This window comes from Lathamus discolor, chromosome 2 (assembly GCF_037157495.1).
Source record: "Lathamus discolor isolate bLatDis1 chromosome 2, bLatDis1.hap1, whole genome shotgun sequence".
In the NCBI taxonomy this organism is placed as follows: domain Eukaryota; kingdom Metazoa; phylum Chordata; class Aves; order Psittaciformes; family Psittacidae; genus Lathamus; species Lathamus discolor.
In genome coordinates, this window is record NC_088885.1 from 143,796,925 (window position 1) to 143,815,156 (window position 18,232).

Sequence of the window (18,232 nt, forward strand, 5' to 3'; positions counted from 1 at the left end):
ACTTCCCATGAAATTTCTGCTCTTAAAGTTTACATTTGTTTCCAGTAAAGATAATACATTTAAACACTGCAATTTCCTCACTCCATCCCAAAGTCTGTGTCCTGTTTTCATATCAGATGGATTTACTATTCTTTCTAGTAGCCAGTACAGAGCTGTGTTTTGGATTTAGGATAAGAATATGTTCATAACATACCAATGTTTTAGTTGTTACTAAGTAGTGCTTACACTAAGGACTTCTCAGCTTCTCATACTGCTCTGACAGTGAGGAGGGAGTGGGATGTGGGGGGTGGGAAGAACTTGGGAAGATACAGAGCCAGGACAGCCAAAGGGTTTTCCATACCGTATGATGTGTATTCAGTATACAAACTAGGGAGAAAGCTGGCCAGGGACTGCTGCTCAGGACTGGCTGAGTATCGGCTGGCAGGTGGTGAGCAATTGCACTGTGCTACGCTTGTTTTGTATAGTCCAATTATTATTAAGAGGGGAAGAAGAAGGAGTAGCATGTTATCTACCTTTCCTCTCCTATTAAACTGTTTCAGAACATTAATTTTACTTTCTTTCCAAATCTTTCCCTCACCCTAATGTGAGGGAAAGTGAGCAAGCACCTGTGTTGCCAACCAAGATCAAACCACAACAGTCTATATGATGTTTTAATCACATATCTCTATCACCTGCACATGCAAAGTGAATTATTAATTAATTTTGTAAGATAGCATATTTCACTGAGCTGGTTAATTGTGTATCTACTGAGGGACAATAGTATTATTGCCTGAATCGCAAATTTTCAGCATATACTTTGGGTTCATGCACTCACACCGAAAATGTATTACATTTGTACAGATTCACACATACTCGCCTGTATAAATCCATACATACATATACAGCTATTGTTCTTGGTATGTACCAGTACTTTAAATGATATACTGTGAATTCTTTATTTAGAGGTGAAAATAGCAAACCAGCAGTATACTACACACTTCTGTTATTTGGACACATAGGAATACACAGATGCATTTTCACTTTCACTAGATTCAGTCTCATTATACTTTGTTTTCCTAACTTTCTTCAGTTTCTTCCCCTCTGAAGTTGCAAGCGGCTGAAAGTGTATCTGAATTTCAATCCAGAATCATTCTAACCTATAATTAATGTTTAGTTAAAGACAAGTGATCAGGCAGCAATTTTGGAATGCCGCGTTCTCCAAATGGCTAATCAGACAACCAGAGGATAGGATTTGCATACTGTAAAATTGACAAGGAGTAACCATGACACAATTATGTAGATCAGACACCAGCATCACTATGAGCAGAGGGAACTGCACAGCTGGGAAGGAAAAAAAATAAAAATAAAAACCCGCAACAAAATATTAGTGACTGTCAGAGTTCCTGTCAGTGAGCTCAGGCAATCTCATTGAGACAGAAAGCAAGTTTAGAATTATAGCTTTTTCCACTGAGGTACTTAGCAATAATAAAAGCATTTGAAATAATTCTGCTGTTCTCCCACCAACCTGTGAGCATTTGTCATTTAGGAATCACAGCTGCTATTTTCAGTTTATTCATTCTCTCATTTTCACTGAGAGTGACCCAGTGTTGTGTCCTATACACGCATATAAAATACATACTATATAGTACAAACATTATTGTATTGGGCAGAATTTGCAGATTTTGGGAGTGTGGGGCTGCAGGGATGGATCTAAGAGAAGAGATGAGGGTCTATACTAGACACAGACAGTTCCAGATGACTCCAGCTGACCTGCTGATGGACACAGATACATTCAATAGAGGACCCGGTGGTGTGTCTGCACCCGTCAGATCTGCCTCTGTGAAAATGTGCATAGAAGTCAGCACCAAGAAAGGAACCACAAGGTCAGAGCAACTGGGAAGAGGAGACCTCGCTGAAGTAGACAGCCAGAACATGACTGACCAGAGACTGCAGCCAAAGCAGCTGGCTGAGTAGTGGCTGGAGCCTGAGAGGCCACCAAGTGGACACCAAGAGCTGGGATCCTTGGGACACTGACCCAGCCTGCTGCACTGCCCCTCCCTCACCAAATGGACAGTGTAGTGTTTGATGAGAACAAAGGTGTGTGTCCAGAGGGAAACGGGTGATTTCCATAAAGGGTTTGTGGTTTTGCCTGCAATAATCATATAAATATGGTCTATCTTGGGATCAGGACTGCCATATTCACATTCACTCCTGGCTGTTGTGTGTTCAGAAAAGCTTTTCAGGGAGCAAAAACAAATTAAAGGCCAAAGCAAGACAAATTAAACTTTGCAGCACTTACAGTACAGCACAGCACAGGTTTCAAGCATGATATTGTTCACTTTTAATTAAATGTGAATTTTATCAATTACTGTGAAGTAACGGTATGTAGCACATTATGTGCAATAGGACTCTTTCATATCGTTTAGGTACACCTGATGTCTGGAATCAGCAACAGATCTTCATTAATCTAACATGTTTGAATTACCTGTATACTCAAGATGAAATCCAGCAGCTGAAACACTGATATCAGACTGAAAATTTAGGTACAGATTATTTGATGTGCTGTTGAGAAGCGGAGGAATAGTTGTTCCTGAAAAGAGAAATCAAAATATTACTGAAATGCACAGAAACTGAACTAAATACACAAGTGTGTGTATATAAAAAGAGAGAAAAAGAGAAAGGGGGTAAGGGAGAAGGGGAGGTCATATAACCAATTCCACCTTATTTTGTCATCATGGATGCTACCAAGTATCTGTCCCTATAAAAGTTTTATTACATTTTCAGTGCACCACAATATCAGAGACATGAACTGTAGGTATTCAGGGAAGCAAGGTCTAATATAAATTTATATTACATGCTTTCATTCAGGAAAAGAGAAATATTCACAAGGGTTTTCACAAAAGCGAGAGCAAATCCTGTATGTTAAGCAGCTCTTAATGTATTTTGCAGGGCTAGTCTTAGAAATGTGATTGATCACATATTTGTGTTTCACCACAAGACAAGACAACAATATTATTGTCTGTGATCTCATTCCATACACATGAACAAAGTAGAAGAAAGGAAAACAAAACAAATTAAGGCAAATAGAACTGTCTTGTTTGCATAAGTATAAAGAATGCATAATTTATTTATTTGCAGTTTGAAGAGGCATTTTGGTTTTAGATGTCTGTATTTCTTGACCCTGCTGTTAAGAGTGAGCAGGACCTGAGGTTAACAGGTATCTAGTTTGGGAGCCTCTGAATGTTATTTCATTTCTAACATTTTCAAATATCCAGCTTTATAAAGTCTGCTAAGAGATGACTGATTAAATCAGAAAGAATATTACCCATTGTTAATTATAGGAGGAACAAACACACACACAAGAACTAGAAGCACAAGTCCATGGGATCTAGTAAGATGCATTCACAAGTCCTGAGGAAACTGGCAGATGAAGTTGCTAAGCCACTATCCATCATATTTAAGTCATGTCAGTTTTAAGATTTACTTATAGTAAAATCTTCTCAGTCACCTGAGTAACTTCCAAGCCTTGGAGCATTGTTGTCAGCACCATCATAAAAGTCTAAGGAATCCCAGTTGTGTTCTGTGGCAAAACTCACCACTTGTACCTATGAAGAAAAATGTGAGGTAAAGAACATAAACTTGTCTCCTCTGTATTCAAGCACAGAGATGTTTAAACTGTGACCTCTGCTGCTTTCAGTCACGAAAAGTTGTGAGTTTCTCACATTGTTTAAGAGAATTGGAAATCATAATTAAGTGAATAAAACTGCACTACAACACTGTTTAATTGCCAATTATGAATCCTGTGGCCCTTAGTGATAACCGCATATTACCTCCAGCAACTCACACAACCGTGAAAATCATTTGGGTATAGAATGATCGCCATGTTAGAAGGACTCTCAGGGGAAGACAAAATGGTATCGTCAATTACTGCAGTTTCTTTGTGATTCTGTCTAGTTTATGCAGAGCTAAAAACAGTCTCACAGTGATGCACACTTCTTCACCTGTCTTGCCATGTTCAATTCTGCCTCCAGATAAGAGCAACCTCCTTTGTTTGGTTAGCTTCACCATTGACTCATCTCCTGAGGAGAAGCAGCTACTAGCATGGTAAAAGCAAATGGCAGAACATTCATTTAATTCCTTGCAGAGGTGATAACATCCTTTCACTCATAAGGAGATGTAAAGTTGTAAGCAGATAGACTGCAAGAGGGAGGATGTATCTGTTCTCATATAGTGAAAACACTCTCCACGAAACACAGAAATTCCTGTTCCTGTTTTAGAGGGGAAGGGTTCTGGAGTTGTTTGGGTTTTTTTATTTATTTTATTTAGTGAAATAATTACAGAATCACAGAATCACAGAATCCCAAGGGTTGGAAGGGACCTCAAAAGATCATCTAGTCCAACCCCCCTGCAAGAGCAGGGTAACCTACAGTACATCACACAGGAACTTGTCCAGGCGGGCCTTGAATATCTCCAGTGTAGGAGACTCCACAACCCCCCTGGGCAACCTGTTCCAGTGCTCTGTCACTCTTACAGTAAAGAAGTTCTTCCTGATGTTAACGTGGAACTTCCTATGCTCAAGTTTACACCCATTGCCCCTTGTCCTATCACTGGATATCACTGAAAAAAGCCTAGCTCCATCATCCTGACACCTACCCTTTACATATTTGTAAACATTGATGAGGTCACCCCTCAGTCTCCTCTTCTCCAAGCTAAAGAGACCCAGCTCCCTCAGCCTCTCCTCATAAGGGAGATGTTCCACTCCCTTAATCATCTTTGTGGCTCTGCGCTGGACTCCTTCAAGCAATTCCCTGTCCTTCTTGAACAGAGGGGCCCAGAACTGGACGCAATATTCCAGATGCGGCCTCACCAAGGCTGAGTAGAGGGGGAGGAGAACCTCTCTTGACCTACTAACCACTCCCTTTCTAATGCACCCTAAGATGCCATTTGCCTTCTTGGCCGCAAGAGCACATTGCTGGCTCATGGTCATCCTCCTATCCACCAGGACCCCCAGGTCCCTTTCCCCTTCACTACTTTCCAGCAGGTCAACCCCCAACCTGTACTGGTACATGGGGTTGTTCTTCCCCAGATGCAAGACTCTACACTTGCCCTTGTTAAATTTCATCAAGTTTCTCCCCGCCCAACTCTCCAGCCTGTCCAGGTCTCGCTGAATGGCAGCACAGTCCTCTGGTGTGTCAGCCACTCCTCCCAGTTTTGTGTCATCAGCAAACTTGCTGAGGGTGCACTCAGTTCCCTCATCCAGGTCATTGATGAAAATATTAAACAGCACCGGTCCCAACACCGACCCCTGAGGGACTCCACTAGTCACAGACCTCCAGCTAGATTCTGCACCATTGACCACAACTCTCTGCCTTCTTCCTTTCAACCAGTTCTCGATCCACCTCACTACTTGATCGTCAAGCCCACACTTCTTTAGCTTATCTATGAGGATGCTGTGGGAGACAGTATCAAATGCCTTACTGAAATCAAGAAAAACTACATCTACCGCTCTACCATCATCCCTCCACCTAGTCACTTCCTCATAGAAGGCTATAAGGTTGGTCATACATGACTTCCCCCTCATAAAACCATGTTGGCTGTTCTTAATGACCCCCTCATCCTTGATATGCCTAGTGATGGAGTCAAGAATAAGTTGTTCCATCACCTTTCCAGGGTTGGAGGTAAGGCTGACCGGTCTATTGTTCAACAAAAAGCATTTAAAGAGTGACAGAAGCATGGATAAAACCCCAACCACTCTCAAAAAGGTCTACCTTAGCCACTAAGTTAAAGAATCATGCTTCTTTTAATGCTCTTTTCCTTCAATTATTCTTTTATCTTTTTCCAAAATAGAATAGCTTCAACAGAAGAAACAAGAACAGTTCCAGTACAACTAGGTAACGAAGTTATTTTTCTAGGTGAAATATACGACTTGGACCTTCTTCTGTGTAGAAGGAAAGTTCAGTTTGGCTACCTATTTCTTGGATAGGGCTCTTAAACACTGTACTTATTTGTAGGAATTGGTCAGATACCACAGGAAAAAGTTGATTTTTACTTTTATTTTTTTGAAGTGAAGCAATGGAAAGGCCCTTACTGTTAGCATGTTTTAGTACTTGGAGGTGGCCCAGTGGATCTGGTCTCTCAGAAAACTGTAAGGCATGGCTATTTATTTTTTGGTTCACAGGGTATTTAGATGAAACTTAGGTGTTCTCTCTGTCTGAAGACATACAGAATTGGAAGTGCAGGCACCTAGGAAACCTTCAGAACAAAATTCAGATTATCAGATGTTTTGACTGTGTTTTCAGGGCCAGACTGTTGCTGACCATGGCTTTTGTATTTGTCATAAACCACCTAATTTAAAACATCTATTTTACTGCAACTGATGTAACCTCCCCATGTAGTCAATAAGTACAGACATACCTTCAGGCAGTGATTTGGAGCCAGAGTCTGTAGTAGATGTTTTGAATCATCTACTCGAGATGTCTTTCTGCCCTAACTTCATAGGGAGCTATGGTAGCTTAAATGCGTTATACAAGGTATTTAAGTTAGGTGCCTGAAGGAAGATTTGGTGCACGCTTCATATTTACCTAAATCTACTTTTAAATGTCTGCTTCTCAATTTAATATAAGACAGCTCAGCATTTACATCTGATCATAGTTTCAACAAATTCAACATAATCATACACATTGATAGTGTTATACCTAAATAGCTTAAAATTACATCTATACATTCCATAGAGAAATATGCATTGGTGATACATTTTTTTAATCTCCTTTAAAGCTGGAAAGTGTCTTCTTTACTTTCAAGGAATAAATATTGGTCAGGAAAAATGTCCAGATATTTTATGCATTTACATAACAAAAGCCTTAGCTGCCACAGTATCTGGAATATCCACATTTACACGTATTCTCAGGTTGGACAAAATCAGTCCACATTTTCAAATGCTGCCTCAAGTAGTTGATTTTGACAGTAATAATTACATTTTTACATATGTATATTAGTTTTTTCTTTCCTATGAAGTGAAAAAAAAAATTATGAAGACCATTTTTTTGTCAGTAGCTATAAAGCAAAGCTTAGCTGTGAAAAATAATGCAGTAAAAATGATGACTTCGGACTTACTGATCCTGTATTCAGTTTGCTATACCTGAGACTTTATCTTTCACATATAGCCCTGAAAATCAGATAGGATTCAAAGGATGAAGCATGAATATCACATTTCATGACTGTCCTGCTTTAGTTACAATATTAGACTTTCTAGAGATACAGTTAAAATAATACAGGGTATGCCCTGAAACTGCCCTGCTGTCATTACATTTATAGAAGTATAAGTGAATAACTTATTCAGTTAGTGACAATATAAAGGAAGGATGGCTTTTCACTAGCTTAGAAAAAAAAATAATAATTGGGCGAACTAGAAAAAAAACAACAAACAGTAAATATCTCTTTTCATTGTGACTCTGGAGCAAAAGAATATCATGCAGATTAGACACCTAACTTAAAATAAGTTAATAATTTAATCACTCTATGATGAGAGATAATACTCCCAAAAAGCAACAGTGACTGCCTAAACCAGGAAGCCAATTAATGTGCAATTTAAATCCTCTAAACTATCCTCTTAGTGTTTAACTTCCATTACTGATTGCGTAAGAAACTTTATAGCTTTAGTCAACCATTTAAATGAAGTAGTGTTCCTCAAAATCAATCCCAAAACTGATTTAAGTTATTAAATATTATTGTTAATGGACTTATCTTAATGGATTAATTTAAGTAAGTAAACAAGAATTCTGCCAGTATATTAAAGGAGGAATTCCCATCTCATGCTGAAACATACTGGAGCATCTTTATATCATGATGAACTTCTGCAACTATAGAGTAAATAACAAGAGTTTCTAGGAAAACATTTATAACTTATCCATTGAAACAACCCACTTAATTTCACTCTGTTAGAGGAGATATATCCACTTCGGGGAAAAAATATCACAGGAAAGCCTCTTGATTTCCTCTGGCTTACAAGGAGTCACTGACATATTGAAATAAATCATTTTAAAGTATTGGTGATTTTCTTTTAAGGAAAAAAGTTACAAGTGTATCTTTTAAGATTTCTGTAGTTCTTACAACTTTTAACAACTGTTAGAATAAAAATTATGTATAATAAATTCCACTGTGAGAATCATTAGTGAGATAGAAAAACGTATGAATAAATGATCTTTTCATATTCTTGCATCAGGAAAATCAGCCTTAGATGTGTCGATAACAAGCAAATTGCAAGTGTACTTACTTGAATCCCAGCTCCCTCTGGTACTGTGATCTTCCACACACAATTCAGGTTGTTGTCATAAGGCTCAGGGTAACCAGGAGACAAAATGGTCCCTTTGCGCTTTGTCAGAATTCCACCACAGGGCACTAGAAGGAAATGTATAAGGCAAGAAAAGATGTATGAAGCTTCAGAAGTCAGAACAGTTATTATAAAAGCTTACACAATGTTCAGCATACTATGGCAGAAAACTTTTTTTAAATTTATACCACATTAAAAAAATTATATTTGCCTCAGGAAAATAAAATCTTGTATCTCAAAAACTTTCATTTAGGAAAAATGAAAATTACCTTCCTACTAGTTTTCCACCTGGCAGAATCATGCTCATAATTCCCTTACTTATCTGACCTTTAACAAAGTTAAAGCCAGTCTGTTATTTTTAGGGGTTAAGAATGAAGTTTTAACAATTATGTATTGTATTAGATCAAAGATCAAAACGTGTTGTAAAAAACGGTATGTTCTTTCTTAATATTGCTGCTATGATGTTTTCTAAATAATTAATTCTAAATAATTAATCAGTCTCAGCTGTTTGACTCATTGTGTATGTGAATTAACCCATTACAGACTACGGATCTATCACATTAGTTAGTAAATTGGTATGTGTTTGCAAGACTGCACTCACGGTATCCATGCCCATAGATTAATAGAATCATAGAATCATAGAATAGTTAGGGTTGGAAAGGACCTTAACACCTAGTTCCAACCCCCCTGCCATGGGCAAGAACGCCTCACCCTAGACCATGTCACCCAAGTCTCTGTCCAACCTGGCCTTGAACACCGCCAGAGATGGAGTGTTTACCACTTCTTTGGGCAACCTGTTCCAGTTCCTCACCACCCTTACAGTAAAAAAACTTCTTCCTTATATCTAACCTGAACTTCCCCCATTTAAGTTTAAACGTATTACTCCTATCACTACAGTCCCTGATGAAAAGTCCCTCTCCGGCATCCTTGTAGGCCCCCTTCAGATACTGAAAAGTGGCTATGAGGTCTCTAAGCAGCCTTCTCTTCTCTAGGCTGAACAGCCCTGACTTTCTTAGCCTGTCTTCATACAGGAGGTGCTCCAGCCCCCTGATGCTATGAAACAGGACAGAGGCAGTCAGTATCACTAAGTTTATCTTCTGAATATTCAACTTGAATATATCTTGTCTAGATCATTCTAACAGGGACAAAGAATATTACGGCTGTATGCTGTAATACAGCTGTATCCTGTATGCGTGGAACAGGACAGAGGCAGTCAGTATCACTAAGTTTATCTTCTGAATATTCAACTTGAATGTATCTATCTTGTCCAGATCATTGTAACAGGGACAAAGAATATTACAGCTTAATCCAGATACAGATATTCTATATTTAAGAAGTTGAAGGAAAAGATTAATGAGATGGTTTATCAAAACCATTAGAAGCTAATGTATCACTTCTATGCAGTGCTACTAAGTTCTGAATGGATTTCATTAGATATAAATATGAAGATTTAGAAAATAGGTAGGAGAATGCAACTTATCTTAATACAGAATACTGTAGCTACATTTTGTGTGGTATATAATTGATAGAATCTGTTGGGAACTACATGGCTAGACTAAAGGTATGTGTCACTTAAAATGTTTCAATAATTACTCATAAAAGAACAGACAGGACAATTGATGTCTACTATTTGTAAGGAAATATTCTAGCATTCACTATAGTTAAGACAATTTAATACGGTCATGTCTACCACTTCAATTATTAAACTGATTTAGTTCAATGCAGTCTTCACCTCATATATATTTTTTTCACCTTTATTGGCACAGGAATTTTCACACATAAGGTGACCTGTAACCCTTTCTCAGTTCAGCTTGCCTAGAGACAAATAGCTTCGTCTTCCACAGGCTAAATTGTATACTAAAATATCAATAATATATTGTGATCAATGGTCAAAATAATTATTTCAACACGATGTTAAGTTGTCATATCTGAAAAAAAAAAACCCAGAAAAAAACACGGAATACGTTTCAAGGGGTAAATGGTACAAAGTCTGTAATCACTGAGAATAAATGAAATACATACTTCATTTTCTTATCGATATATAAATTTTGGTTCTGTGTCTATGCCTGAAACAGTTTAAATAAACATTATTTGTGTATAATAGCTGGTTAATCATAATTTATTAATATTACCCCAGCTACTTACTCTTGCTCTCTAGCAAGAGCTTAGTATTTTTGAGAAAAAACTTGTATTTTATTGAAAACTATTCAGACTCTACCACGCTTATTAGCACAAAAGATACAAAATCAACTTGATGAAAAAAAATGTTCTCTATTTCCCTTTCCTCCCACTCATGTAAACCTCTTCTTATGTACTTCTTAATGCTCATAATGTCTTTTTGTAATGGGTTAGGATAATTTTTATACAAAACCCTGTTCTCTATCAGGAAAAGTAAAGTAACTTTAACTCATACATGACTGGGAATGGAGTTCTTCAGATGTCTTGATCTTCAAAATGAATAGTTTTTAATGTATTCAGTTTGCATAAAGTTAATGTGTAATGCAGTCAGCACTGCAACAAATGTTCCAGGTGGAAAAATTCGGTGGCATCTCAAGAACATTTATGCAAATGATAACCAATTTTAACTCATTTATAAACTGGGGTTTTCCCATATAAAAGAAAAAAAAAATAAGCCAAACTCTAGTAAAACTTAATATGCAAATATGCCATATTTGCCGTTGACATAAACCTATGGAAAAATGTACCATTCAAATTTTATCTCTTTACTGTGCAGCTTTTCAGCACAATCACCAGATTTCCAGTTGCTGCAAATCAGCTTTATAAATGTCAATGGATGCACATTAATTTGAAATTTTAATTCTGATAATTTAATCTTTTAGGAATAGAAACAAAGTGTATTTTCTGATATGAAATAGTACTGGTTTTTTTCTAACAAATAATGAAATTTTACTGCAACTACTTCTAACTCTTTAAATAGTAGTGTTCTTTATAATAGCTTGCAATATCTCATTAGTGATCTGCAAGTTGAGAGCATCTTAGTCTTGCAAGCAGTCAGGGAACAAACTCATATTTTTGAGTCTTTAAGGGACAGACAGGCACTGTCACTGATGTTAGTAAGAGAAGCTAGCGTGTAATTTATAGCAGCAGAGTTTGCTCATGAAACTTGTGAAATGTCACAGCAAGGTTACAATACAAAGGGGAATAAAATCTTAACCTTGAATGAAGAAGAAAGTGAATAAAAGTAAGCAAGAATAAAATATTGTACAGATAACATAGCAGGAACACGTTCAGCTAGAAAGAATGGTCTACACTTTAGGCAGTAATTAGTTCTATTAAAGAGCCTTAACAACTCACCAACACATGTAGGGAGTGAATCATTCCACTGTGCCAATGCATTTGGTACTGTATCACATCTAATTGCTGTTGAACCGTGGAGGATATAGCCTGGATTGCACTCAAAAAGAACCAATGACCCAACTGCAAATTCATTTCCAATCCTTTTTCCAAACCTTGGTTCAGGCACAGAGCTACACTGTGTTGCACTTGTTCTTGGAACAGCTGCAAACATACAAACAACTGTGGATTCTTCATTTTAGATTTGGTGGACAAATACAGATTTTGAACCACAAATATTGAAAATGACTGGAAGAAACACATGGTTATTTGCCAGTCAAAGAGTATTTTCACAATCCCCAAATGAATCTTCGCTATATGGATTGCATACTTCTTGATGTCAGAGCTTTTATTCGGAAGTGCGTAACACTGATATTCTTGACAAGATTAAAAGCAATGCATAAAACCCACACAGAAGCCTTTCCAAAATGGCTCTGAAATACAACTACGAAATATTCAGTGAATACATTGTTTAAAAAAAATGTTTTCTGTGTCAGATAAATATTTGCATCTATTCCTGAGGACTTTTAAATGTGTACTCTGATTGTCAGGTCATGATTTAAATTTAAGGAAATAATGAATTGCAGTTGCAAATATTGACGTATAAGGCAAATAATGTAAACCAAGAAAAAGTATTTTAATAACAGTAAGATCACTGATTCTCTCTCAGCTAATAACACAGTTATTCATATTAAAATTGAGAGATAAACCAGTTCGAGCAACCAAATGGATCTAGCATTCATTAATCAATTAGATCAGCAAACAGAAACAGCTGCTTCATATAACTGGTTTCTTAAATTTGAAACCTCTCTTATGCTTCTTAAATATTTGATTTAAAATTTAAAATATAGATAAAAGACTGGTCCTAAACACTTTTCAAAACATGCAGAAATAGTGAAAGCTATGATATTGCTAACAGGCTATTATTTTCCTTCATATTCTCAGTCTATTATTCTCTGATGATTTAAAATTTGTGATGACAGAATAAACTTACACATTTTTCCAGACTGTCTCACCTTGATAAACAAAATGAAATCCTTTAGCTGTTATCGGTCCAACTGAAGTAAATCTAACTGTGATCTGGTTACCTGAGCTCAATGGAAGGGATTCACCTACTCAAACAAAGCAAATACAAAGCTATCATAACCACTTTTTACTAAAGAAGCATTCAAAATACTTGTCAACATGTTTGCAGCTAGAAATAATCCTCCTAAACCCCTGTTCTGCTTCAGTACACTTTGCAAGATACATGCAATTTCAGTATTTTATACTGGCAGTATTACTTTGTTGTAGAAAAGGGGGACAAATCTCATCTAAGATATTAGGAATATTTGTTGTTTCCTTTACCAAAAAAACCCCACCAAACCCCGTATCTCTTTCAATTGAGTCACACATAACCTATATGCTTTTACTTTGCTACAAACATACACTGCTTTAAAATATCTAATACCCATTTCAGATTGACCACTATATAAAAATCATAAAGGCACAGAGTAAAAAGCCCAAAACACTCACTGTAATAACTAAGTACTAGAAGAAAAAAAAAATCTAAAAATATAGATTCAATTTTACTTCATTTTATTCATTAATGCAATGAGGGTTGAGTGTTTAGGCTTTTAGTTCAAAATTCTGATTTAATATTTTTGCCGGAATTGAATCTAATAAGGGTTCTATTAAAGGATACCTGAATGAGATCCTGAGAGAGAGGATAACAAAGATGACTGCAGAGTAGGGCCATCATATACTTCAACTACATCATGGAGTGATGTCTGGAAAAATACAAACTGGCCAAAAACCACTGATGAAGCAGGAGGAAGCAAAAGTAAGAGACACCAATGTCGAAAGAAAGGGTAACAGAATAAGAAAGGACAAACAAAACCGGGGGGGTGGGGGTGGGGGCAGGAAGAGAGAGAAAGAGAAGAAAATACATTAATATATTGTTTTAAATAAAAGTAAATGAAAATTATATATAATGATTATCTGTTCTGGTATTTAAAGTTATTTTTCATACAATTACAGCAGTAAATGAATAATAAATTCAATTATATATATATGAAAGAGACAAGGTACACAAACACACATTCATTAAAAGATTATAGTAATTAGGGAACAAACCCATTTTTCTGCTGTTGAATATACTTTAAAATTTTCTGTTCACCACCACTCAATTCACAGCTAAATTCTCACTGAAATATCTTCCTTTATAATTCTAGGTGTCTTGCTATATATATTGCATTTTATGAATTTATTCTGTTAAGACTCTGTATCACAGAATCACAGAATTTTTAGGGTTGGAAGGGATCTCTGGATATCCTCTAAAAACCAACATCCCTGCCAAGGCAGGGCCACCTAGAGCAGGTTACAAAGGAATGCGTTCAGGTAGGTTTTGAATGTCTCTAGAAAGGGAGACTCCAGAACCTACCTGGGCAGCCTGTTCCAGTGCTCTGCCACCCTCAATGTAAAGTTCTTCCGCATGTTGAGGTGAAACTTCTTGTGCTTTAGTTTATGGCCATGGCTCCTTGTCCTGTCACTGGGCACCACTGAAAAGTCTGGCACCTTGCTCCTGGCACCCACCTTTGAGATACTTATAGGCATTAATGAGATCCCCTCTCAGTCTCTTCTTCTCTAGTTTAAACAGGCCCAGCTCCCACAACCTCTTCTCATGAAAAGAGATGCTCCAGACCCTGATTATCTTTGTGGCTGTCCACTGGACACTCTGAAGAAGCTCCTTGTCTTTCTTGCACTGAGGAGCCCAGAACTGGACACAGTACTCCAGAGTAAGTTTTACTTACCCTTTACTTACCTTGGAATATTTCTTTTTTTCTTAAGAACACTAACATTCAGTGCATCCTTACCTTTGTGAAATAAATGAGCAACCAATCCAAAGCAGCAAACACTTTTCAGAATACATATACTGAATCACAAAAGTGATTTTTTGAAGTCATGCTACCAGGACAACTCAATTGAAGAATGTTATTTTTGCACTTAAGTTCAAAGGTCTGTGAAACATATTCCCATCACAGGCGTTTACACTTGCAAAAAAGAAAAAAAATAACTGTTTGGATCAATTCTGGCCCCAGTATCTGCAAAACATTTACATCCTAATTTTATTGCCATTGCTAGCAAAGGAGGGGAAAATGGCTTACAGACCATAAAGATGAAAAAATAGAAGCAGTTAGATATATGTAGGTACTAGAACAGCTATAAAGGGTAACAGAATCAGTCCTAGTTCATTATCCAGGTTAGACATTTGGGGATAAATAGTCTAATGTGTTGCTACTAGATTGTATTTACTCATCATATGTTCTATAATATCTTTATCTGGCATATTTTGTTACAAAGGATGAAGCTAGGCACTTACAATTCCTCCAATTCATACATCCTTAAAGAATTCAAAACATTCTATTAAAAATGTAATGTCTTCAAATTGCCTTTTTTTTTTTTTGAACTGACTTAAAAAAAAAAAAAATCAGTTCCACCTTGCTAACTAAGGATTTTGTCATACTCTCTTTTCAAGAAGAAATTTAATTTTTTTTAAAGAAAACCTTTTTATATTTATTAAAATTTCAAACAAAAGTAATTTTAAAATTGTGAGACACTTCTCAATATTTTTTTGTCCTAAGTTAGGAGGAACCATGAGATGCCAAATTACATCCATCATTTTTCCTTCAAATTAAACATTGAATTTTTCTTTTACTAGATCTGCTTATTTTAAAAATAATATTTAGCAGCAGTCAAATCTTCTCTTTGGTGTTGCTAAAGATAATTAACAAAGTTAATCCAGATAATTTTTTTTAATCACATTTGCACTTTTATTAAATTTAATTTTCATACACAATGAATCTGATTTTGCCATTCAGACAAGTAAAGGTCCTTGGGACTTCCACTGCTACTTCCCATTTCGAATTAAGTTGCAAACTGTATATGGAAGTGCTGAAGTGTAACTTAACAATCACATGTAACTATTATCAAGAGCTGCACCCTGGGAAAACTAAAAAAATAGAATTAATAAGCTATATTTGTGCTGTAATGGGTTATCATAAAATATTTACACAGCAATTATACAGTATAGTGAGACAAATTCAAAGGCCTGCTTCTGCATTTCATATTTCAAGATTGCTGTTGCCTCCAGTTTTGTCTGAAGCACCTTCTTCTCTAAAAGCATAACACAATAAAGTGAACAAATATGTGACTTAAAATCAGTCATTTTGAAAAGAGAAAGCTCCACAGATCACCTATGGTAACTTTTTTTTCACTGTCAGTTGAGTATTTCCTAATATAACACAGATAAAATCTGAGAAGGTAACCAAGAGTTATCATGTTTGAAATAAAATATGAAGAGTTTTAAGGCGATTAGTATGGCTGAGACATGACAAAGCACTGACAAATAGGAGCTGTTAGCAGAAAGCGGTTAATATAAAACAGCAGTATGATCGGGTAAGGGGTTTTGAGTCCACTGCTTTATGACCAATTTAAGTTCAAGTGAATCAAACTGCTTCCTCGAGTCAGGAATAAGTATGGTGCAGCCAGTAGTGGAGATAGAATATAGATCTTCTTCCTTCCTCTTTTTGTGCCAGGATATTTATTTTTTATTAAATCATCTGTGAAATACTGTAATGCATCTGATGATCAGCTGAGACTGTCACAAGAAGAGAAATTCTGTTTTTTAGAACAGTTCATTATTCCTGTTTTCTGTGGGTTACTGTTGTCTGCGCATTTGGCATGTATTTACTCACTTTATTTTTTAGTGTTTGAAAAACATTTTCTGCCCTTGCAAAACTCATTAAAATATTATTAGCCAGTCCAAATAAGAATCAGTTCACTTTGACAAATCTGGGGGTTGATATATAGGTACACTGCAGACTAGACATCAGAATAAGGCTAGTGATGGGTTTATGTGTAAACTGCTAGAAGAGGTATTCCTACTAACATGAGTAATGGCATAGAATTGCTTACCTGCAGCAGATAATTATTAACAAGAGTGACTGAGCAAATGGAACTATATAACTGATATAACAATACAAAAAAAATCAGATATAAAAATTAACAGAAAACATGAAAGAACTTAAAAGATGCTAAAGGTGTTATATTAATTATAGTATATACTACCTACAATAATAATAAATAACACTAATATGTTGTACCTGTTATGTAATACAGAACCCAGAAAGAAACATCACTCCATACCACCTTCTTTTCTGTAAATAGGTATGTTTCAATTTGACAAAACTGAAATTCAAGCATCTTTTATTATTATTTGTTTAAATAGGTAACAATGGCTTATTTACCCCTATGGACAGCAGCTTATCATTTTGACAACTTTTAAAGCTCTTAGGATTGATTGTATACCTAAAACATCGAACTTATCTCATTTTGTCTAAGCTACCTAAAATTTATATAGTTTGTGGGGACTTATTTCTTGAATATTTTCTTGAAGAGGAATGAATCATGCTCTGAAGGGACTTATCTTTATCCATTAACTAGAGTGAAACCTAGACAACTATTGTAAACTAGATATTCACCTTTAGATGGCTGAAGAAAGCTGAGATGACCCTCATCCAAAATATTTTGACCTTGCAGACACAATTTATTATTCTTTTTGCCTTACAAAGCAACCTTTTAAAAACTTCAGTATAAACTGAAGACCTTAAATTATATCCCACTAAATAAAAAATGTGTGTTAAACAAACGTGTTTTCACCTGTGCACAAGCTGAGATAACATGTCATGTGTACAGCAACAGAAAAATAAATTACATAAAATAGATAAATAAATAAATGAAAAATAAATTACAAACCAGAATACAAGCATATACACTGAATAGAAAAGAACCCCAAAACTATTACATATATGACGAAGATGTTTTCTAAAACCTGTGGCATGCTGGCAAGCTTTTGAATTCTTCATGGCTTTTCTTATTTTTCCATTTAGACCATGACACCACATTCAAAAAGAAAAAGGCTTCCTGTGACATTTGCTTAAGACTTACTATTTTTTTTTTCTTATTTTTTGGAATAAGGTCAGTCTCAAAGTTTTGAGTGAAAGTATAACTCTTCCTTTCAAATATTGCTAATGGTATTTCTAAAGCAAGGAAACGAAGTTGAAATTATAATATAAACCTAGTAAAACAGCTTGTCAAAAAATACAGATAGATGGCTATAAGCAATAACCAAATTATATTTCACAGATTGAGAGTGAAAAGACCCAGAACACTGACTAAAGTGCAAGTAAGTAATCTATAATTTATTTAATCTGAAGAAAATTTGCATGGAAAAGCCTGCTGATAGGTAATATATTTTTTGATGTGTAAGCATATTGTTGTTTGAAAATATCCTGCTAAAACACATGTATCACTCACTGTGCATAGGACCAGGTTAATGAATGGTTAGAAGAGTGGTGCCATAGTCAGGGGTTTGGGTATCTAGAACATGGGACTCAATTTAGGAGGCCAGGTCTACTGGGGGCTGCTGGAGCTGAGGAAGAGCGGTTTTGGTAGGAGGCTTGCGAGACTGGTCAAAGATGCTTTAAACTAGATGTGTTGGGGAAGGGGGGCATCATTCCATCCCAACAC

At 36.1% G+C, this 18,232-nt stretch overlaps 1 protein-coding gene across 3 annotated transcripts in view; it reads right to left on the bottom strand.

The window, feature by feature from the left end:
• The window catches only part of CSMD3 (CUB and Sushi multiple domains 3), a 614,489-nt gene that overhangs the window by 107,022 nt on the left and 489,235 nt on the right, over window positions 1–18,232 (bottom strand). For 2 of the 3 annotated variants that reach the window (XM_065668827.1, XM_065668826.1), the window contains 6 exons: window positions 13,347–13,460; window positions 12,679–12,774; window positions 11,624–11,827; window positions 8,252–8,376; window positions 3,488–3,584; window positions 2,465–2,569 (listed from right to left, as the gene is read on the bottom strand). In XM_065668827.1, coding sequence (XP_065524899.1) covers window positions 2,465–2,569; window positions 3,488–3,584; window positions 8,252–8,376; window positions 11,624–11,827; window positions 12,679–12,774; window positions 13,347–13,460 — 741 coding nt within the window. The remainder of the gene's footprint in view (window positions 1–2,464; window positions 2,570–3,487; window positions 3,585–8,251; window positions 8,377–11,623; window positions 11,828–12,678; window positions 12,775–13,346; window positions 13,461–18,232) is intronic. The other variant, XM_065668828.1, reaches the window with a different exon arrangement.